This window comes from Gorilla gorilla, chromosome 16 (assembly GCF_029281585.2).
Source record: "Gorilla gorilla gorilla isolate KB3781 chromosome 16, NHGRI_mGorGor1-v2.1_pri, whole genome shotgun sequence".
NCBI lineage: Eukaryota > Metazoa > Chordata > Mammalia > Primates > Hominidae > Gorilla > Gorilla gorilla.
The window spans coordinates 73,164,045-73,186,292 of NC_073240.2; the positions used below are offsets into that span (position 1 = coordinate 73,164,045).

General features: G+C 45.2%; 1 protein-coding gene across 13 annotated transcripts in view; it reads right to left on the minus strand.

Moving 5' to 3' along the window:
* LOC101137195 (CUGBP Elav-like family member 6) overlaps positions 1 to 22,248 on the minus strand; it is a 93,273-nt gene that overhangs the window by 27,453 nt on the left and 43,572 nt on the right. For 6 of the 13 annotated variants that reach the window (XM_063698683.1, XM_063698681.1, XM_063698682.1 and 3 more), the window contains exons 14-16: positions 8,493 to 8,527; positions 7,448 to 8,057; positions 3,674 to 3,756 (exon numbers count right to left, since the gene is read on the minus strand). In XM_063698683.1, coding sequence (XP_063554753.1) covers positions 3,674 to 3,756; positions 7,448 to 8,057; positions 8,493 to 8,527 — 728 coding nt within the window. Of the gene's footprint in view, positions 1 to 3,673; positions 3,757 to 7,447; positions 8,058 to 8,150; positions 8,445 to 8,492; positions 8,528 to 22,248 lie in introns of those variants that run through there. The other 7 variants (XM_019010447.3, XM_019010444.3, XM_019010443.3 and 4 more) reach the window with 3 other exon arrangements.

Below are 22,248 nucleotides of genomic sequence, written 5' to 3' on the forward strand. Positions count from 1 at the left end.
GAGGCTGCAGGAGGTGGGAGCCAGGTGGGACAGACCAACCAAGGTTTGAAGGAGTTCTCGAATAGGGAGGCAAGCTTTCATAGGGGACAGAAATTGGCAGGGGACAAATGGAGAGGAGCCAAGCAAGAGAAGGTCTTAGTCAATCAGAATCCATGAAATTCTTGGCCAGGAGTGGTGGCTCACGCCTGTAATCCTAGCACTTTGAGAGGCTGAAGCGGGCAGATCACTTGAAGTCAGGAGTTCAAAACCAGCCTGACCAACATGGTGAAACCCCGTCTCTACTAAAAATACAAAAAAATTAGCTTGGCATGGTGGTGGGTGCCTGTAATCCCAGCTACTTGGGAGGCTGAGGCAGGAGAATCACTTGAACCCTGGAGGTGGAGGTTGCAGTGAGCTGAGATGGCACCACTGCACTCCAGCCTGGGTGACAGAATGAGTCTGTGTCTCAAAAAAACACAAAAAACAAAAAACAAACCATGAAATTCCCCCTAGGGTTTCAGACTTTTCTCTCTGGGGGCTGACCTAGCCTTTTCTGGTCCCATGGTAACAGTCCTGCCTGATGCCAGCAGGAATTCAGATTAAAGTCTTGTCCCTGCTTCTCCAGCAGGTGGCAGCTGTGCTCAGGACCCAATGGCAGCAGAGAGCTGGGCACTCCTCCTCCATGCTGGTGGGCCTAAGGCCAGGCGACTAAAGTTGCTGCTGTCTCTGGCAGGCCCAGAGGAAAGATTGATGGCACAGGCATTGCTGGGGCTGGCCAACACAGCCATTGATTTTCATTTAGGAGAATAATTAAATATTAATTTTCACTTTGTTAAGCTGGAGAGGGTGAATAAAGTCAATCCTGACAGTATCAGAGGAAGCCAGGCCATGTTGGAGACTTGCAGATGAAACAGTGAGAGGGGGAAGATGTCCCCAGTCACCATTCTCTCTAGAACCTAAGACCCCTGTCTGCTACCTGGTTGTCTCAGGTCACGGTACAGTGGTTAAGTGAATGAGTTCTAGGGCCAGATTAGCTGGGCCCAAAGTCCAGATCTTCCCATTATTAACTATATGACCTTGGGCAAGTCACTTGATTTTTATGACTTAGTTTTCTCACCTGTAAAATGGGAATGCCAATAACAATACCTTATTTAGGCCTGGTGCAGTGGCCCATGCCTGTAATCCCAGCATTTTGGGAAGCCAAGGTGGGTGGATCACTTGAGGCCAGAAGTTCAAGACTAGCCTGGCCAACATGGTGAAACCTTATCTCTACTAAAATTACAAAAATTAGTTGGGCAGAGCCCAGTGTCTTGTGGAGGAGAGATTTTTTTCCTCCCAAAGTTTATCTTAATTTTTTGGGGGGGGGACCTCCCATTTCCTTTCAGGGTAAAGCCTGGCATTGAAAGTTTCATCTTCAACTGCTGCCCTCTGTAGATCTTCCCTCCAGCTTCCCTCCATGCTCACGTGGGCCTCCCCCACAGTGCCAGCCGCATTTCACACCCACCTGTTCCTTCTGTGTCTGCACCTTTACCATGCTGTTTCCCACATGGAATGTTACAGCTTGTCTCATTGACTCTCAGTTCTAGCAGCAGAAGTCATTTGCTCCCATGATTAGATGAATGATGAGTTCTACTCCTACTCCTACTAATGCTGCTGTTACTATTACTGTTACTATCACTACTACCACCAGCTAACTCATATCGAGTGCTTATTTTCTGCCAAGAACAGCATTGAGTACTTTAGTTCACTTAATGACTTAGCTCATTTAACCACGACAACAACCCTATGAGTTTAACTTTACAGGTGAGGAAACTTAGGCTTAGCAGTAAAGACTTGCCCAAAGTCACAAAGCTAGTGAGTGGTGGGGCCTGGATCCACACCCAGGTCTCTCTGACTCAGGAGCTTGCATACAGAGGCTCAGTGATGGTGACAAATTGGTGTTACTTGGCACTTAGTCCCCAAAAGTGAGGCTAAAGGTGCTTCAGTTACTGTGCTTGGTTCTAGGAGCTGTCACCCCATTAACAGCTTGATTAGCTCTTGGCGAAGCTTGCTCCATTGCTTGGTAGCTCCAATTCAGAGAAGTGACTTCTTTATACTGAGCTGAAATCAGTGCCTATTTCTTATTATATTAACTGATCCGAATCTTGCCTTCTGGGACCACTCATAGAAAACCAAACCCCTCTTCTAGAATCTGAAGGTAGTTACCCCAACCCCAACAGTAGTACTTACTGAGATCTTACTCTGTGCCAGGCACTTGCTAAGCCTCAAGTAATCCTCACTACAGCCAAGCGAGCTAAGTGTTAGTATAACCCACTCCTCATATCTAAAGAAACTGAAGCTCAGGAGTCCAAGTAACATGCCCAGAGACACAGAACTGATAAATGGCAGAGCTGGGATTCAAATCCAGGTCTGTGAGACTCAAAACCCAGTGTTTTTTTTTTTTTTTTTTTTTTTTTTTTTTGAGACTGAGTCTCACTTTGTTGCCCAAGCTGGAGTGCAGTGGCATGATCTTGGCTCACTGCAACCTCTGCCTCCCAGGTTCAAGTGATTCTCTTGCCTCAGCCTCCCAAGTAGCTGGGACTACAGGCATCTGCCACCATGTCTAGCTAATTTTTGTATTTTTAGTAGAGACAGGGTTTCACCATGTTGGCCAGGCTGGTCTCGAACTCCTGACCTCAGGTGATCTGCCCGCCTTGTCCTCCCAAAGTGCTAGGATTACAGGCGTGAGCCACTGCACTCGGCCTCAAAAACCAGTATTTTTAATTATTAGCTTATGATGCCTCCCTATTAAAGTCCCTCTAAGCCCTATCTCCTCCAGTTAAATCATCCCAACTCTTCCAAACTATTATTCCAAATATATCTTGTGTCTTTACTTCATCCTCATCTCTTTCTTGTAGACAAACGACTCTCTTAAATTTGAGAGGCCTAGAACTGGACATAGTCCCAAGTTTGGCCTGTGAATGGCATTTAAACAGTGCTCTGTTCTAGACACACCGCTTCTTGGACAAGAGAAAACAAGGCTGTATAGTATGACTTGCTTTTGGTAAACCCATGCTAGTTACTAACAATCACCCCTTTATTCTGCCATATGGTCAGTAGGTCCCACCTTGCCTTTTCTTGACTGATTATCCATTAGCCAAGACCAGACCAGGTACCATTGGTGCCTACAAGCCTAGCTGCCTGTAGAATCAGGTCTCCCCTAACTTTAGCCAAGTGTTTGCAGTGTGGAGGGAAGACAATCTTAGTGAGTCAAGGCACCAAAAATAACCATTACAGGAAAAGGACTAGAGAGAAGTTCCAGCAAGGACCTTAGGACTAGAGAAAATGGGCTACCAGTCCAGCAGAACCTCTACCCCATGTATCTGCACACATGCTCACACCAGTGACAAGTGACACCCAAAGCCATAATTTTAGCCAAGGTGAATAAATTCTAGCTTAGCCCTCAACACTGATGCCTCTCCTAAAAGATGGGTGGAACGCCGGGCCCAAGGATCTTGAGCCCCTTTTTTGAGCCAGAAGATTGGATGTAACAAAGAATTTGTTGCTGTTCAGGGTACAGGAAGCCCTCTCCTAGAAAGATGACTCTGCTTCTAGTTCTCGGTCCCAACCCAGCCCCCACATGCTGCTTTGGCATGCACACAGGGCACTGTCCCCAGCCTGAGGTGATTCCCACCCCCCAACCTGGAGGACTTACCCCTGGCAGGGTCTTCTGCTCGTGCAGTGCACTCTGGGCCTTGAGAGCAGAGTCCCGGGCGCAGTAGGTGAGGAAGGCACAGCCTGAGGAGGAAGAGGCTGGCTCAGGGGGTTTCCTGAAACCCCCAACTATTCTTCTTCGAAATACCCCACTAAGTTGACAAACTTAAGGCCACTCTCCTTTAAACAAGGACTCTGCTTTCTGAGAAGCCCTCTCTGCCTCCCACCTCTGGAGGGAGGGGCTTCATGTGCCTGGGGACCAGTGTCCCAGGCTCTGGCTCCCTTTCATTTGCTCCTGGCATCCTGCCCAGAGAACATATGTGCCCACACCCAGTCACATGTGCATACAATCCCACATCTCCCCTCCCCACTCCAGTCACAAGTCCTGTTGGGGTTAAACCTCCCTAAGCAGCTTTATCATCATCTTTAACCCAGACTTCCCCTTCCTTTTTGGATTCAGACTCATGGAGTCTCCCAGGATCAGCCTCAATTCCTTCCCAACTCAGTTTCAGATGGGAGGAGGCAAAAGAGTAAAAGAAGGATTGGGAGCCAACCCCAGGAGCCCCCAGCTCTTTTCCATGTCTCCCTCCCCTAAGTTTGAAGCTGGGGAATGGATTGATTTGAGACTTAGAAGATGGGATTGGTTTAAGGGCTTCCCATAGGTGGGAGTTTCCAGGGACCCCCTAATCCTGTTCAAGGATCTTGATCTGTCAACCCTCCTAGGGCTTTGAGGTAGGGCCTCTTAAAGAGTTATTGTGCCTCAAATCTGGCTCCTCTAAAAGGGCCAGCATATATGGGTCAGCGAAGAGGTCTAGGTTGAGCCAAAGGGTCAAGTTTAGCCCTCTCTTTGTTCAGCCTCAGGACCTGTAGCCTGCTAGGAAGCACTGAAGCAGCACTCTCCTCCTTTCCAACAGCCACTGAGCACTCATTCATTCAGAAAATATTTATTGAACACTTACTTATTATGGTGGGGCATTTTGATGAGCTTGGGGATAGAGTGGCAACAACACAGACACATTTCCTGCCCTCATGGGGATTAGACAAATCATGAGGGACCCCTAAACAAGTCCAAAGGGTTGAGTAATGTCTCAAAGAAGGCACTGAGTCCTCGAGAACAAGAACACTGAGTCCTTAACAATCAGGTGATGAAAAGGACAGTGATTATTTCAGACAGAGGGAAAAGCATATATGAAGACTGAATCAAGAATTTGGTGTGTTGGGGAAATGGATAGAAGGTTAGTGTGGCTGGAGGCTGGTGCATGGGGGCAGAGTGGCTAGTGAGGTATGCAGGAATCAAGTCGTATATAGCCTTGTGGGCCTCAGTTGGATTTTGAACTTTTTCCTAAGAGCAATAGAGAGCCACTTTAAAGGGTTTAAAGCAGATCTGTGAGATGATAAGATCTGTTTTCAAAAGGAGCATTCTGAGTGTAGGAGGGAGAAGGACTGAAGGAGGAGAAAGTGGATATGGTGAGCCATTAGGAACTTGGGGCAGATTTCCACTTAGACCTCAGCAGATTAGAAAGGCAAATGGGAACATTTTTTTCTGGCCTCTTCTACAGGGCTGCCCCATTAAGATGGGTTTATTGTTGGACATTCACTGAGTTAAAGGGAACTTAGAGAACTGAGCAAAACTCTTATCACATCAACAGGGAAACTGAAGCCCAGAGAGTGGGTCAGTGGCAGGGCAGGATTTGGAATGTCTTAACTCCCAAGCTGGGGTTGTTTTCAAAGCACTGTGGCTGCCTGCCTCGGTACCCAGACATCAAAAGGAAAATGAGTCACTGTTGCTGGGGAGAGGATGAGGAAGATGTTGACTTGGAGACCCTCCACAATCATCTTGGAAGGCAACACTTGCCTTGGAGAGTTGTGATTTAGTTTGGAAATAAATCACCAAACACCTGATTCCACTTACATCCCTGCTCTGTGTTTTGCTACCAACCCATATCACCTGACGTCCAAACCGGGCAGGGTGCCTGTCTGAAAGGCTCAGGGGCCCAGTTGCTGCCTAAAGAAGCCCCATGTGGACTAGCCGGGATAGAGGGTGGAAGAATGAAGGGAAGAAAAGACAGAGAAGCATGGTTTAAGAGACAGATGAATGAAAATAACAGGCAGAATTAGAGCTAAATGAAAAGAGAGAGGATGAGGGAACAGTTCAGAGACTGATAGTGAGAAGAGTGAGATTTAAGGGTATTCTATACACTTCCCTTATTGTACAGATGGCCTACAAAGATTAGCTTTGTACGTACATACTGAAATCAATGTCTAAAAATAAGAAAATGAGTTACTATAGAGGGATGGACAGACAGGCAGGTAGTGGAAGTGCATTAGAAGGACTCTAGATGGTGTGGTATTGTCCTTTCATACACCTATTAACACAATCCCAGCCCAAAGGGTGGAAGCTGCACTCCTAGCCAGATGGTCCTAGCCCTTCTATTGGCATTTTCTCGAAGTGCCTACATTAGTGTGCCAAGGAACCCTACAAGGCCTCCAAGTTGAAGAGGTGGCAGTCTGATTCCAGCTCTCAGTCCTTAGGAATGTACCTTTAGCTGTTACCCAAGGCCCACCACTCCTCTCTTAGGAAGATCATGGAGGATAGTTGGTGACTCTTTCCCAGCAAAAACTTGAAACCACAGCATGGTGGTGGTGGTGAGGAAGGAGATAAGAGTGTTTCTTCTCAAATCATCTCCCCTTCTCCTGCCCATGTATGACATGTGACTCTGGCTCTCTTACTCCAGCCCTGCCTGGACAGACTTTTCTGCATGTAAACAAGCCTCCTCCCTCTCTCTACAGGAAGAAAGGGGTGTGGCCGAACAGGACCGTGTATCTCTCTAGAAAGGGCAGGGAGAAGATCTCCTTCTGTCTCTTCAGCCTGACTCACCCTGAGAATGGGCCTGGACTGGGACCAGCCTGTGAGCGGAGGGAAAGAAAGAGGCCATAAAGAGGATTGGGGAGGAGCAAAGAAGAGGCACAGGAGTGAGGGGATTAGAGAAGGAAAGAAGTGTGGATTTAGCTGAGAGAAATCCAAGAAGAAAGGGACACAGGGTGGCAGGAGTTCCCAGCTGAGGTCAGGGTTCTGAACTGAAATCAGAAGAGGTAGAGTGCATTGGGATTCTGGCAAAGGGCAGGAGAGATTGGGGCTGTTGTTGAACATGAGGGGGGTGTCTGGAACTGAGAGCCTCCTGGGAATTGAATTGGATTTTGTGTTAGACAGGTCTGGGTTCTGAAGAAGGGGAGGGTTTGGGTCTGCGGTGTTTTAGGTTGGCAGTCTGAGAGTCAAAAGAAGGCTCTTGAGGGGGATGGCTGGACTAGGAGGCCAGAGGAGGGGTGCAAGTCCAAGATATGCATGTGGGTCGTTAGGCCTGAGTGAGGTGCCACCAGATGGAGGATTCAGGAATGTTTGGGCTCAGGGTTTGGGAAATTGAGGGTATTCGAGATCTAGAAGGTGGAATAAGTTTTCAAATTCCAGAATTTTAGGTCTGATGGGAGAGGTGGTGGAAAGGTCCAGCTGAAAGGCAGGGACTGCTGGGATGTGAGAGGTGGAGGCCAGGAATTTGGAGGTTAGAGTGGAGAACATGTTAGGGGACCACAGTGATAATCAGAAGGAGGATGTCAGAGAGAAAATTCTGTGATCTGGGAAGGGGGCTGGGCTGAGGTGGGGCTGATATTGGACTGGTGTTGGACTGGCTCTCGGCAGGGCTAGGGCTGGGGCTGGCCTGGGGTCGGGCCACACTCTAATCGGATTGGGGCTGGGCTGGGCTGGGCTGACCCCGCGCACCTTTGTGGAGGCCGGTGAGCCGGTCCTTCAGCACCGTCAGCTCGTAGATGCGGCCGAACTCCTCGAACAGCGGCTTGAGGTCCTGCTCGTCCAAGCCCCGCGGGATCTGCCCCACGAAGAGCTTGATGGCGTCGTGGTCCTTCATGGGTACAGCGGGACCGGGGTTTAGCCCGCTCATGCCGACGCCGCTGTCCGCGGTGCTGAAACCCAGGCGCGGGCCGGGGCCAGCTGGCTGCGCTGACCCTCCCGGCGCCGCGGCCATGTCCCCGCCCTGTCAGCCCTCCCGCCGGTCCCACTGGTCCCGCCTGTCCCGCCGTCCCCTCCCTGGACCGGTGGCGAGGGCCAGGGGGAGGGGGCGGAGCCCGGGCGGAGAGGGCGGGGGGCTGCCCAGGGGGCGGGGTCCGGGTGGAGGGGCGTAGAGGGGGTGGGGCGGGCAGGAAAGGGGCGGGGCCGGGGCGGGGCGGGCCCTGGCCGAGGTGGCGGCGGAACGCTGGGGTCTGGCTTGAGGTCCCCGTGCGGCTCTCTCTGGGCTCCCGCCCGAGCTCTCCCAGAGCCGAGCCGCGAGCCCCAGCCCCCGTGCTTGATGACGTCAGGCAGCTGGCCGCCGAGTCTACGCAAATGATTTGCATAATGAGGAAGCAGTGGCCAATCAGAGTGGGAGTTGACTGGGCTCGCCGGGGGCGGGAGGGGCGGCTGGGCTCACTCGCTCCTGCTCGCCATGGCAACCGGACCCTCGAATGCCCTGTGTGTGTCGAGTGTGTGCGGGCGTGGCCGTGGATCGCGCGTGTGCGCCTTGGGCCGCGTGAGGGGAAGCAGCTTCGTCATGCGTGATGGTGTCTGCCGGAGTCGGGGCTAATCCCCACCGCACACATAGGCAGACACAGGCACACGCAGGCACACACACCTCCAAACGCTGGTGCGTTTCCTGCGGGGGTGGATGGGGATTCCTCTTCTCTATTCCCACTATCGAGCCAGTCCCTCGGAGCCAATCCCACCCCGCCCCATCACACATCTCTGTCTTCGGTGTCTTTAACCACTTTCTTACCCCTGAGCCTCAGACACGTTCGTCTCCCTTGCAGCCTTAAAAAGAAAGGAAGAATAAAATAAAAACCCCTTAAACACTCCTTGAACACGGATTCCTCCTTAGGAGAGTGAGGGAACTTAGCCGTATTTACTCAGAACTCATTATGCACCAGGTGCCCACTTCATCCCAGTTCTGTGAACTCAGGAGTGTTCTCTTTTTCCGGAAAAGGAAGCTGAGGTTCTGAGGGTCGAGGAGGTTAGGGCCAGGCCCACCCCAACATTTGCTGGGCCCAGCGCAAAAGAAGAAATGGAAATCGACATACTGTGCGTCTAAACATTTAAAATATACAAATCAAATTACAATTTGTTAAATATGTTCCCCTCTTATTTTCACAAATACAGGTTCAGAATTACGAAAATGAAAGACCTATGTACAGCTACGCTTTTTATATGACTGAAAGTTGGCAAAATATCAGAGCTGATGGAATTTTATTACTCTTGCACATGTCTAGGTATTCTCTTGATGGATCAGTGATGTTTGCACAAAGTAGTAATACAATGTTTGGACAAAGACACATACTTCATAAATTATATATTTATTGCATAATATATTTTTCATGCCTCTTTCAGTAAAATTGCTAATTATTTTAATAGAGATTTCCTTTTTTTTTTTTTTTTGATAGGTTATCATTCTGTCACCCAGGCTGTGGTGCAGTGGTGCGATCTAAGATCACTGCAGCCTCAACCTCCTGGGTTCAAGCGATCCTCCCACCTAAGCCTCCCAAGTAGCTGGGATGACAGGTGCATGCTACCATGCCTGGATAATTCTTTTTCTTTTCTTTTTTTTCTTTTTTCTTTTTTTTTTTTTTTTTTGTAGAGATGGGGGTTTCACCATTCTGCCCAGGGTTGTCTAGAACACTCCTGAGCTCAAGTGATCCACCCACCTCGGTGCCCCAGAGTGCTGGGATTACAGGAGTGTGCCACTGCACCTGGCCTAATAGAGATTTTAACATAACTTGTGTCCATTGACTATTCTAAGAAACTGCTGGAGACCAGCAGTAGCAACTGGAATCATCAAAAAGTTCTTAAAACAATATTCAATTCAGAAGCAAATCATGATTTTTAAATGATTTATTTTTCTGGCTGAGCGTGGTGACTCACACCTGTAATCCCAGCACTTTGGGAGGCCAAGGCGGGCAGATCACTTGAGGTCAGGAGTTCAAGACCAGCCTGGCCAACATGACAATATCCCGTCTCTACTAAAAATACAAAAATTAGCCAGGCATGGTGGCAGGCTCCTCCTACTCTGGAGGCTGAAGCAGGAGAATCGCTTGAACCCACGAGGTGGAGGTTGCAATGAGCCGAGATCGTGTCACTGCACTCCAGCCTGGGCGACAGAGTGAGATTCCATCTCAAAAAAAAAAAATGCAGCAGCAAATTATGATTTTCAAAAATTATTTTTCTGGCGGGATGCGGTGGCTCACACCAGTAATCCCAGCACTTCAGGAGGCCGAGGTGGGTGGATTGCTTGAGATCAGGAGTTTGAGACCAGCCTGGCCAATATGGCAAAACCCCATTTTTACTAAATGAATAAATAAATAAAATAAATTATTTTTCTCCTTTAACAGAAAGTTACTCCTTGTAATAAGTTGACCATGAAATGGGTTACTGGAATTTCATTTTCATTCAGTCCTATGTAGTTTTTTTTTTTTTTTTTTGAGATGGAGCCTTGCTCTGTCGCCCAGGTTGGAGTGCACTGGCCCGATCTCAGCTCACTGCAAGCTCCACCTCCCGGGTTCGAGCCATTCTCCTGCCTCAGCCTCCCGAGTAGCTGGGACTACAGGTGCCCGCCACTACGCCCAGCTAATTTTTTTTTGTATTTTTAGTAGAGATGGCGTTTCACCATGTTAGCCAGGATGGTCTCGATCTCCCGACCTCGTGATCTGCTTGCCTAGGCCTCCCAAAGTGCTGGGATTACAGGTGTGAGCCACCATGCCTGGCCCAGTCCTATGTATTTTTTTAAATTTTCACCCCAAAAGTAGTAAAACAATTCAAAAATCAGAACAAAGTTCTCTGCAGAAAAAGAAAAATACAGTAAAAAATTTCCTTGAGGCTTCCTCTTTGATCCATATATTATTTATAAATGTATTGTTCAGTTTCTAAGTGTTTGGAGATTTGCCTATTATTTTTCTGTTGTTGATTTCTAGTTTGAGTCCATTGTGGTCAGAACACACTGTGTATAATTTCAATTTTTTTTTTTTTTTGAGATGGAGTCTCGCTTTTGTCACCCAGGCTGGAGTGCAGTGGCGTGATCTTGGCTCACTGCAACCTCTGCTTCCCGGGTTCAAGCAATTCTCCTGCCTCAGCCTCCTGAGTAGCTGGGATTGCAGGCACCCGCCACCATGCCCGGCTAATTTTTGTATTTTTAGTTAGAGACGGGGTTTCACCACGTAGTCCAGTCTGGTCTCCAACTCCTGACCTCAGGTGATCCGCCTGCCTCAGCCTCCCAAGGTGCTGGGATTACAGGTGTGAGCCACTGAGCCTGGCCTCAATTCTTTTGCATTTGTTGAGGTTTGTTTTGTTACCCTCAGTCCCAAGCCTGGGACTACAGGCGCCTGCCACCACACTCAGCTATTTTTTTTGTATTTTTAGTAGAGATGGGGTCTCACCATGTTGGCCAGGCTGGTCTCAAACTCCTGACCTCAAGTGATCCGCTCCCCTTGGCCTCCCAAAGTGCTGGGATTAAAGGTGTGAGCCACTGTGCCCAGCCTTGTATTTTTAGTAGAGAAGCGGTTTCACCATGTTGGCCAGGCTGGTCTTGACCTCCTGACCTCAAGTGATCTGCCCACCTCAGCCTCCCAAAGTGCTGGGATTACAAGTGAGAGCCACAGTGCCTGGCCCTATATGCTTGCTGATTTTGTCTAGTTGTTTTATCAATTGTTGAGAGAAAGGTGTTGAAGACTTCAATTGTAATTGTGGATTTGTCTATTTCTCCTTTCAGTTCCATTAGTTTTTGCCTCACATATTCTGTAGCTCTGTCATTTGGGGCATAAACATTAAAAACTGTGATGCCTTGATGAATTGATACTTTTATTATTATGCAATGTCACTCTGTTCTTGGTAAGCTTTTTGTGTGGAGAGGTACTTTGATATTAATATAGCCATTTATGTTTTCTTTTGATTAATCTTTGCAAAATATACCTTTTTCTATCCTTTTACTTTCAAGCTACGTATATAGCTGTATTTAAGTGAGTTTATTTTAGACAGCATATAATTGGGTCATTTTTTTAAAGTCCACTCTACTAATCTTTGTCTTAGTTGACATATTTAGACCATTTACATTTAATGTAATTATTGGTATTACAGGTGTGAGCCTGTAATTTACATTTACATTTAATTAACATTTACATTTAATGTAATTATTGGTATGTTAGGGCTTAAGTCTGTCACTTAATTTTTTGTTTTCTTTTTGTTGCCTATGTTCTTCATTTCTCTTTTCTTTATCTTTCTTCTTGTTTTTTTTTTTTTTTTTTTTTTTTTTTTTTTTAGAGATGGGGTCTTGCTATGTTGCCCAGAATGGTCTCAAACTCCTGGCCTCAAGCAATCCTTCCACTTTAGCCTCCCAAGTAGCTATTATTACCAGCATGAGCCACTACACCTGGTTCATTTCTGTTTTGTTTTTCCTGTGCTCTTGTGGATAAAGTGTTTCTTATTCTATACATACATAGCTTATCACAGTGTACTGGTATTGACATTTTGCCAGTTTGAGTGAAGTGTAGAAACCTTACCTACTATTAAGTCCCTTTATCCTCCCCCATTTATAATTATATTAAGTACTTCCTCTATATATTTCAGAACCACTTTAGACAATGATATCCAATCACCATTTATAAAAAACTCCAGAAGCATTAAAGTCTATGGCATTTACCCACATTTTCCTTCTTTCAGTTGTTTTTTCTTCCTTTCTGATAGTCCAAGATTCCTTATTTTATCATTTCCTTTACATTTTAAGAACTTCCTTTAGCCATTCTTTTAGAGTAGTTATGTTGGTGACAGATTCTCTAAGTGTTCCTTCATCTGAGAATGTCTTGATCTCCCCTCCATTTCTGAAGTATACTTTTGCTGGATATTGAATTTTGGTTTGACAGTTCTTTTCTTTCAGCTCTTGAAAAATGTGCCACTTCTTTCTGGCCTTTGTAGTATCTGATGAGAGATCCTGTTTTTCTCTTATACATAAGAGATTGTCATCTCTTTCTCAATTCTATGTTTGTCTTTAACTTTCAGAAGTTTGATTATTATGTGCCCTGATATGGATTTCTTTGGCTTTATCCTGTTTGGCGCTCACTTTCTTTAATCTGGAGATTTATGTCTTTTGCTAAATTTGAATAGTTTTCAGCCATTATTTCTTCAAGTACTTTTTAAGCCCATCTCCCCTCTCCTCTCTCTCCATGACAGGAGTGTTAGATCTTTTGTTATAATCCTATAGGTCTCTGAGACTATCTATTTTCTTTCTTTCTTTCTTTCTTTCTTTCTTTTTTTTTTGCAGCTCTGAGGTAAACTTTTATTTTTTGGCTGACAGGACTTCCACCCCCATGCTCCTCCTGGCACCTTTTACTCTGCCCAAGCAGTGGCAGCCCAGTCCAAAAGGTGCCTGCCATGGCCAAAGGGGTTGAGGAGTCAGATTCTATCTATTTTCTTTTAAGTCTGTTTTCTCTTGGTTGTTCAGATTGGGTAAGTTCTATTGTTCTATCTTCAAGTTCACTGATGCTTTCCTCTATCTTCTCTATTCTGACATTGAATCCATTGAGTTTTTCATTTTGGTTGTATTTTTTAATTCTAAAATTTCCTTGTGGGCCAGGTGTAGTGGCTCACACCTGTAATCCCAGCACTTTGGGAGGCTGAGGCAGGCAGATCACGTGAGGTCAGGAGTTTGAGACCAGCCTGGCCAACATGGTGAAACCCTGTCTCTATTAAAAATATAAAAATTAGCTGGGTGTGGCAGCATGTGCCTGTAGTCCCAGCTACTTGGGGGACTGAGGCAGGAGAATCGCTTGAACCAGGAGGTGGAGGTTGCAACGAGCCAAGATCATACCACTGCACTCCCATCTAGGCAACAAAGCAAGACTCCGTCTGAAAAAAACAAATTTCCATGTGGTCTTCATTTATATTTTCTATTTTTTTCTAAGACTTTCTATTTTTCCATTTGTTTCAAGTGTGTTTGCAAGTGCTTATGATGCATTTCATGATGCCTGCTTAAAAATTATTGACAGGTAATTCTAATATGTGTGTCATCTCAGTGTTAGTGCCTATTGATTCTTTTCTCATTAAAGTTGAGATATTCTCGACTCTTAGTATAATGAGAGATTTTCAATTGATTCCTGAACATTTTGGGTATTTTATTATGAGATTCTGGATCTCATTTAAACGTTATATCTAATTTAAACATGTTTAGCAGGCCTCCTTTGACCCCCAACTAGTGAGGAAACAAGGACACTGCCTTGGTTATTGTGAGATAAGGGTGGAAGTTAAGGTTTCCTACTAGGTCTCTGCTGAAACCACCTCAAATGAAAGGGAAGGTGGCCTCACTGCTGGGCAGGAGTGGAAGCTTCCAACTAGAGACTCCTATGATACTGCTCTATCAAGAAGGGAGAGGAGTCCCATGCGGTCTGCACTGAACCCATAAGAGGTGTATCTGTTAATGCTGGGTGGGTATACAAGTCCTAGTTCCTCATTTGACATTCTCTGATGACACCTTAATAGCAGGTGGGAGAAGGGGCTATGTATGGAGTTGTTACATCCATAGCCTAGACTAGTTGAATCAGAATTGCTGGGGCGGGACTCAGGCATCAGCATGTTTTAAAGCTCCCTTGTTGAATCCAATGTGTGTGGAAGCAAGGTTAAGAATTAGCACCTTAGAAGTTCCTTTAGTCAAGAGACTGTTGGTGATAAGCTCTGCTTTGCTTATCTGGAAATTCTTTTATTTTGAATCACTTCTTGAAAAATAACTTAGTAAATATATAATTATTTTCTCTTACTTTACTTTGAAGATATTATTTCACCATACTTTGGTTTCCATTTTTGCTTATGAGACATCAACTGGCAGTCAATTTGCAGGTAGTTGGTGTTTCCCTGACTGCTCTTAAGATCTTTTTATTTCTTTTGGCAATCTTCACTTTTACAAGGATGTGTTTAGTTGCTTAAAATTTCTTGTGCTTTCTAAATCTGCACATTTATGTTTTCCCTCAATTAAAGAGGACTGTCAGTCATTGTTTCCTCAGTTATTTTCTTTCTCCCATGTGGTGTGATGTGCTGCCATTGTGATGTGATGGTCAAGACCTCCCTTCCCCCAACCCTTCAGTGAAGAATGTGTTGTTATAGTTTAGGGGAGTGCTGTCCCCTTCAGAGTTTGCCTCAAGGTCATGCCCCTTCCCAGGGCAGCCCAAATCCAATGACTGATTAATACAGGATTATAAAGGTCTAGCTATCTCAGCCTAAATCAGAACAATGGTGAAGGCCATTCTATTTGCGCTAAATTTAAAATAGTTGGATATGTAAAAATTTGAGTTTGGTGCCAATGGGCTTTTGAGCTAATGAGTCCCAGCCTGCTCTGAAGAAGTAAACAACATAGGGCCAATATACAGAGGTCATCTTTGGTTCATTTGCATAACATGGCCCCAGCACTGGCACTGAACATGTCATTATCTCTTCAGGTGTTGGCCATTCCGGGTTTGTTCACCCCAGGTACATGTGTGTCTATTCAACCTGTAGTTTGAAGCCTTTTTATTTCAGAAAAACAAAAAACTGTTAGGCCAGGCACGGTGGCTCTCACCTGTAATCCCAGCACTTTGGGACGCTGAGGCGGGTAGATCACTTGAGGTCAGAAGTTCGAGAACAGCTTGGCCAATACGATGAAACCCCGTCTCCATTAAAAATACAAAAATTAGCCAGGCGTGGTGGTGGGCACCTGTAATCCCAGCTACTTGGGAGGCTGAGGCAGGATAATCACTTGTACCCAGAACGCAGAGGTTGCAGTGAGCCAAGATTATGCCATTGCCCTCCAGCCTGTGCAACAGAACAAGACTCCCTCTCAGGAAAAAAAAAAAAAAAAAGGTATGAAAGTATAGTTTTAGTGTATGTTCTGTTCTGTTGCTTTCCCTTTCCTCTTCAGGAAATCCTATCATACATATGTTAGATCTTCTGCCTATCTTGTTTTTTGTTTTGTTTTTTGATCACTTTCTCCCAAATCCTTTTTCATCTTTCTTCTTTAAAAAATTTTTTTAAAAAAATCCTCCATGGCTGGTGTGGTGGCTCACACCTGCAATCCCAACATTTTGGGAGGTCAAAGAGGGCAGATCACCTCCATTTAATCTTCTATTTGTCTGAAGATATTATCCATTGTCATTTTTGCTAGCGAAACTTCTAGAATAGATTTCATTTCTGAAATAACTTTTCATTTATTCTAATTCCCTCCTGAGTTCTGTAACCTCACTTTTAAACTCTTATTTTTTCCAATCATCACAGTTTTGAATTTTTCTAATTCTTATATTGATTTTTCATAGTCCATTTTCTTTTCTTAATGGTTTTCTTTTGTTTTAAGCATCTTTCTGTCATGCTTTCACTGTCAACGGGGACATTATGGTATTATTCCCTATCCTCCTCTTTTATGTATGGACTTCAATTGAGTAGTTTTAATTGTTTTTGTTTTTTTTTTTTTTTTTGAGATGGAGTTTCGCTCTTGTTACCCAGGCTGGAGTGCAGTGGCATGATCTCGGCTCATTGCAACCTCCACCTCCCAGGTTCAAGCGATTCTTCTGCCTCAGCCTCCCAAGTAGCTGGGATTACAGGCACACGCCACTACACCTGGCTAACTTTATATTTTTAGTGGAGAAAGGATTTTGCCATGTTGGCCAAGCTGGTCTTGAACTCCTGACCTCAGGTGATCTACCTGCCTCGGCCTCCCGAAGTGCTGGGATTACAGGGGTGAGCCACCGCACCTGGCCTAATTGTTCATTTTTAAGGGCAATGAGTTTTTCTGTTTAGGAAGAGCAATAGGAAGAATAGCCTTTTTCTTTTTTTGTGTGATGGAGTCTCGCTCTGTCACCCAGGCTGGAGTGCAGTGGCACGATCTCGGCTCACTGTAACCTCCATCTCCCAGGTTCCAGAGATTCTCCTGCCTCAGCCTGCCGAGTAGCTGGGATTACAGGCGCCCGCCACCACACTTGGCTAATTTTTCTTTTTTAACCATGTTGGCCAGGCTGGTCTCGAACTCCTGACCTTAAGTGATCTGCCCACTTTGGCCTCCCAACGTGTTGGGATTACAGGCATGAGCCACCACGCCCGGCCAAGAACAGCTTTTCTAGCTTCAAAGCTTCAGAGTTTTCTTTACCTTAAAATAGGTGATACAAATATGACCTTTGACTCCCGAGACAGGCATCCTCTACTACCCCACCTACTTCTATCTGGACCTTCTCTCTCTCTCTCTTTTTTTTTTTTTTTTTTGCCCTTATTGTCTCTGCTAAGTTCTATTTGGATTCTACTGCCAGCAGTTTCTCCTCTATTTGGGCTTTGTCTTGGAAGGAAGTGTTGATTTGTTAGTCTCAGGATCTCATAAAGTTCAGACCACTCCAATATCTCCAGAACTTTAAAAATTAGAACAGAAATCAATGAAATTGAAAACAGAAAATAAAGAGAAAAAAATCAACAAAATCAAAAGATGATTCTTTGAAAAGATAATAAAATTAACAAACCTCTAGCCAGGCTAACCAAGAAAAAAACAAGACACAAATTATTAATGTCAAAAATTAGAGATGGGGCTCACTCCTGCAACCCCAGCACTTTGGGAGGCTGAGGCGGGCAATTGCTTGAGTCCAGGAGTTCAATACCAGCCTAGGCAACATGGGGAAACCCTGTCTCTACAAAATATAAAAATTGGCTGGGCTTGGTGGCGCATGCCTGTAGTGCCAGCTACTTGGGAGGCTTCGGTGGGAAGATCATCTGAGTCTGGGTCGGTCAAGGCTGCAGTGAGCCGTGATTGCGCCACTACACTCCAGCCTGGACAGAACACAGTCTCAAAACAAAACAACAACAACAACAACAACAAATAGAGATAGGCCATCACTATTGATTCCATGAGCATCAACAAGATAATAACGCAGGCTGGGTGTAGTGGCTCACGCCTGTAATCTCACCACTTTGGGAGGCCGAAGCAGCCAGATCACTTTAGGTCAGGCGTTCGAGACCAGCCTGGCCAACACGGAGAAACCCCATCTCTACTAAAAATACAAAAATTAGGCTGGGCGCGGTGGCTCACGCCTGTAATCCCAGCACTTTGGGAGGCTGAGGCGGGCGGATCACGAGGTCAGGAGATTGAGACCATCCTGGCTAACACGGTGAAACCCCGTCTCTACTAAAAATACAAAAAAAATTAGCCAGGCTTGGTGGCGGGAACCTTTAGTCCCAGCTACTCGGGAGGCTGAGGCAGGAGAATGGCGTGAACCTGGGAGGCGGAGCTTGCAGTGAGCCGAGGTAGTGCCACCGGACTCCAGCCTGGGTGACAGAGCGAGACTCCATCTCAAAACAAAACAAAACAAAACAAACAAACAAAAAAAAATTAGTGGGGCGTGGCGACAGGTGCCTGTAATCCCAGCTACTCGGGAGGCTGAGGCAGGAGGAGAATCACTTGAACCTGGGAGGCAGAGGTTCAGTGAACCGAGATTGTGCCACTGTACTCCAGCCTGGGCAACAGAGGTAGTGACTCCATTTCAAAAAAAAAAAAAAAAAAAAAAGGATAATAAAGGAATATTATGAAGAATTCTATGCCCACAAATTTGTCACACAGGCTAAAGTGCAGTGGTGCAATCACAGCTCACTGCAGCCTCCACCTCCTGGGCTCAAGTGATCCTCTTGCCTCAGTCTCCTGAGAAGCTAGGATTTACAAGCATGTACCACCACACCTGGGTAAGTTTTTTTTATTTTTTGTAGAGACGGGGTCTTGCTATGTAGCCAGGGTGGCTAATTTTTATTATTTCTTTTCTCTCCTTATTTGAAATTTAATTTTCTACGTCTAGTTTCCAGAAGTGGAAGCCGATTATTGATTTTATATCTTTCTCCCTTTGGAATATATACATTCAATGCTACAGGTTTCTCTTGCAGCATTGCTTTTACTACATCCCACAAATTTTGATAAGTTGTATTTTTCGTTTTCATTTAGTTTAAAATATTTTCAAAATTTCTCGAGTCTTTTTTTCTTTTTTGAGGTGGGGTCTCACTCTGTCACCCAGGCTGGAGTACAGTGGCATGATCATAGCTGTATTAGTCAGGGTTCTCTAGAAGGCCAGGACTAATAGGACAGATGTACATATGAAAGGGAGTTTATTAAGGAGTATCGACTCAAACGATCACAAGGTGAAGTCCTACAATAGGCCATCTGCAAGCTAAAGAGCAAGAAGCCAGTCTGAGTCCCAAAACCTCAAAAGAGGCAAGCTGACAGTGCAGTCTTCAGTCTGTGGCCAAAGGCCAGAGTCCCTGGCAAATCACTTAAGTCCAAGAGTCCAATAACTGAAAAACTTGGAGTCCGATGTTTGAAGGCAGGAAGCATCCAGCACAGGAGAAAGATGAAGACCAGAAGACTCAGCCAGTCTCTCCTTCCACGTTCTTCTGCCTGCTTTATTCCAGCTGCACTGGCAGCTGATTAGATTGTGACCACTGGATTGAGGATGGGTCTGACTTGTTAATCTCCTTTGGCAACATCCTCACAGACATACATATGGAGCAACAATACTTTGCATCCTTCAATCCAATCAAATTGACACTTGATATTAACCATCACAATAGCTCACTGCAGCCTTGACTGCCTGGACTCAAGTGATCCTCCCACCTCAGCCTCCCGAGTAGCTGGGACCACAAGTGTGTGCCACGCCCAGCTAATTTATTATTATTATTTATTTTATTTTTTGTAGAAAGGGGGTATCACTATGTTTCCTAGGCTGGTTTGGAGTGTTTTTCTTTGGCCTATGTATTATTCAGAAGTGTATTGTTTAATAAGCTACTCCGGAGACTGAGGCAGGAGAATCGCTTAAACCTGGGAGGTGGAGGTTGCATTGAGCTGAGATCGCACCACTGCACTCCAGCCTGGGCAACAGAGTGAGACTCCATCTCCAAAAAATAATAATAATAATAATAATAATAATAATAGAAAATAAGTATATTGGTTAATCTTTAAATATTTGAGTATTTTCTAGCTATATTTCTGTTATTGAATTCTGTTTAATTTTTTTGTGATTTGGGGGCATACAATGTATGATTTCAAGCTCTTTAAATACGTTAAGGAGTGTTTTATGCCCAAAAATGTGGTCTATCGTGGTGAATATTCCATGTGAACTTGAAATGAATATATAGACCAAGTTGACTCATGTTGCTGTTCACTTCAACTATGTCACTACCAATCTTCCTCCTGGATCTGTTAACTCCTAATACAGGGCTGTCAAAAACTCCAACTATAATAGCAGATTGTTTATTTCTTTTTGCAGTTCTATCAGTTTTTTTCTCTCTTATGTATTTTGATACTAGGGCATACCCATAAAGGATTATGTCTTCTTGAAGAACTGATCTCTTTATCATTGTGTAATGGCCCTCTCTTTATCCTTTTTTTTTGTTTGTTTTTTTTGAGACAGGGTCTTGCTCTGTCACCAAGGCTGAAGTGCAGTGTTGTTGCAATCATGGCTCACTGCAGCCTCAAACTCCCAGGCTCAAATGATCCTCTAGCCTCACCCTTCTGAGTAGCTGGGACTACAGGCACATACCACCACGCCTGGCTAACTTTTGTATTTTTTGTAGAGATGGTATTTCATCATGTTGCCCAGGCTGGTCTCAAGTGATCCTCCTGCCTTGGCCTCCCAAAGTACAGGGGTTACAGGCATGAACCATCGCACCTGGCCCTCTTTATCCTTCATAATTTTCCTTGCTCTGAAGCTGACTCCATCTGAAACTAATACAGCTTTCTTTTTTCTTTCATAGAGATGGGAGGTCTCATTATATTGCCCAGGCTAGTTTCAAACTCCTGGCCTTAAGTGATCCTCCTGCCTCGACCTCCCAAAGTGCTGGGCCACCATGCCCAGCCTCCAGCCTTCTTTTGATTAGTGTTAGCATGATGCATCTTTCTCCATTCCTTTACTTTTAACCCATCTGTGTCTATATTTAAAGTTGATTTCTTACAGACAACACAAGTTGGGTCTTGTTTTTAAATTATTATTATTAGAGTCAGGGTCTCTCTGTCACCCAGGCTGGAGTTCAGTGGCACAATCACAACTCACTGCAGCCTAGACCTCCTGGGGTCAGGTGATCTTCCTGCCTCTGCCTCAGCCTCTGCCTCAGCCTCCGGAGTAGCTGGGACTACATGCACGCACCACCACACCGGCTTTTTATACTTTTTATAGAGATGCGGTTTTGTCACGTTGCCCAGGCTGGTCTTGAACTCCTGGGCTCAAGCAGTCTGCCCACTTTGGCCTCCCAAAGTGCTGGAATTACAGGCACAAGCCACTGAGCCTGGCCCTTTTAAAAAAATTCATGTATTTAGACCATTGATAAAATTGCCGTTGCTATTTCTTTTTTCTTTCTTTTTTTGTCTTCTTCAGTTTTAACTGATCATTTAATATAATTCCATTTTCTCTTTTCTGTTAATATAGCAGTTATACTTTTTTGGGGGCATAGGGTCTGACTCTGTCCCTCAGGCTGGAGTACAGTGGCACAATCACGGCTCACTGTAGCCTCAACCTCCCAGGCTCAAGCGATTCTCCTGCCTTAGCCTCTTAAGTAGCTGGGACTACAAGCCTGCAACACCATGCCTGGCTAATTTTCAAAATTTTTTTGTAGAGACGGGGTCTCACTATGTTGTCCCAGTTGCTCTCAAACTCCTGGATTCAAGTGATCCTCCTGTCTTGGCTTCCCAAAGTGCTGGGATTACAGGTGTGAGCCACTGCACTCAATCCTTCTCTTTAAAAAAATTTTTAGTTGCTGCCCTAAATTTCACAATATACATTTATAAGTAATCCAAGTCTCCTTTTCTCTTGCTTTCTCTCTCTCTTTCATTCCTTTTTCTTTCGAGACAGGGTCTTTCTCTGTCACCCAGGCTAAAGCGCAGTGGTGCAATCATAGCTCACTGCAGCCTTACCTCCCAGGCTCAAGCAATCCTCCTGCCTCAGCCTCCTGAGTAGCTGGGCTAATTTTTATTTTCTGTAGAGAATACAGGTCTTGCTATGTTGCCCAGGCTGGTCTTGAACTCTTGGCCTCAAGCAATCCTCCCCATCTTGTTCTTCGAAAGCATTGAGATTACCAATTCCTCTCTCCCATTCTTTTTTTTTTCTTTTTTTCTTTTTTTTTGTTTTTGACAAGAGGTCACCCAGGCTGGAGTGCAATGGTGTGATTTTGGCTCACTGCAACCTCTGCTTCCTGGGTTCAAGCGATTCTCCTGCCTCAGCCTCCCGAGTAGCTGGGATTACAGGCGCATGCCACCATGTCCAGCTAATTTTTGTATTTTTAGTAGAGACGGGGTTTCACCATGTTGGCCAGGCTGGTTTTGAACTCCTGACCTTATGATCTGCCCACCTCAGCCTCCCAAAGTGCTGGGATTATAGGCATAAGCCACCATGCCCAGCCTCATTCTTTATAACATTGCTGTCATGTATTTCACTTATTCGTAAGGTAATCACTGAATACATTGCTGGTATTATTATTTCGAACAAACTGCTATTTGTTACATCACTTCAGATTAAGAAAAATAA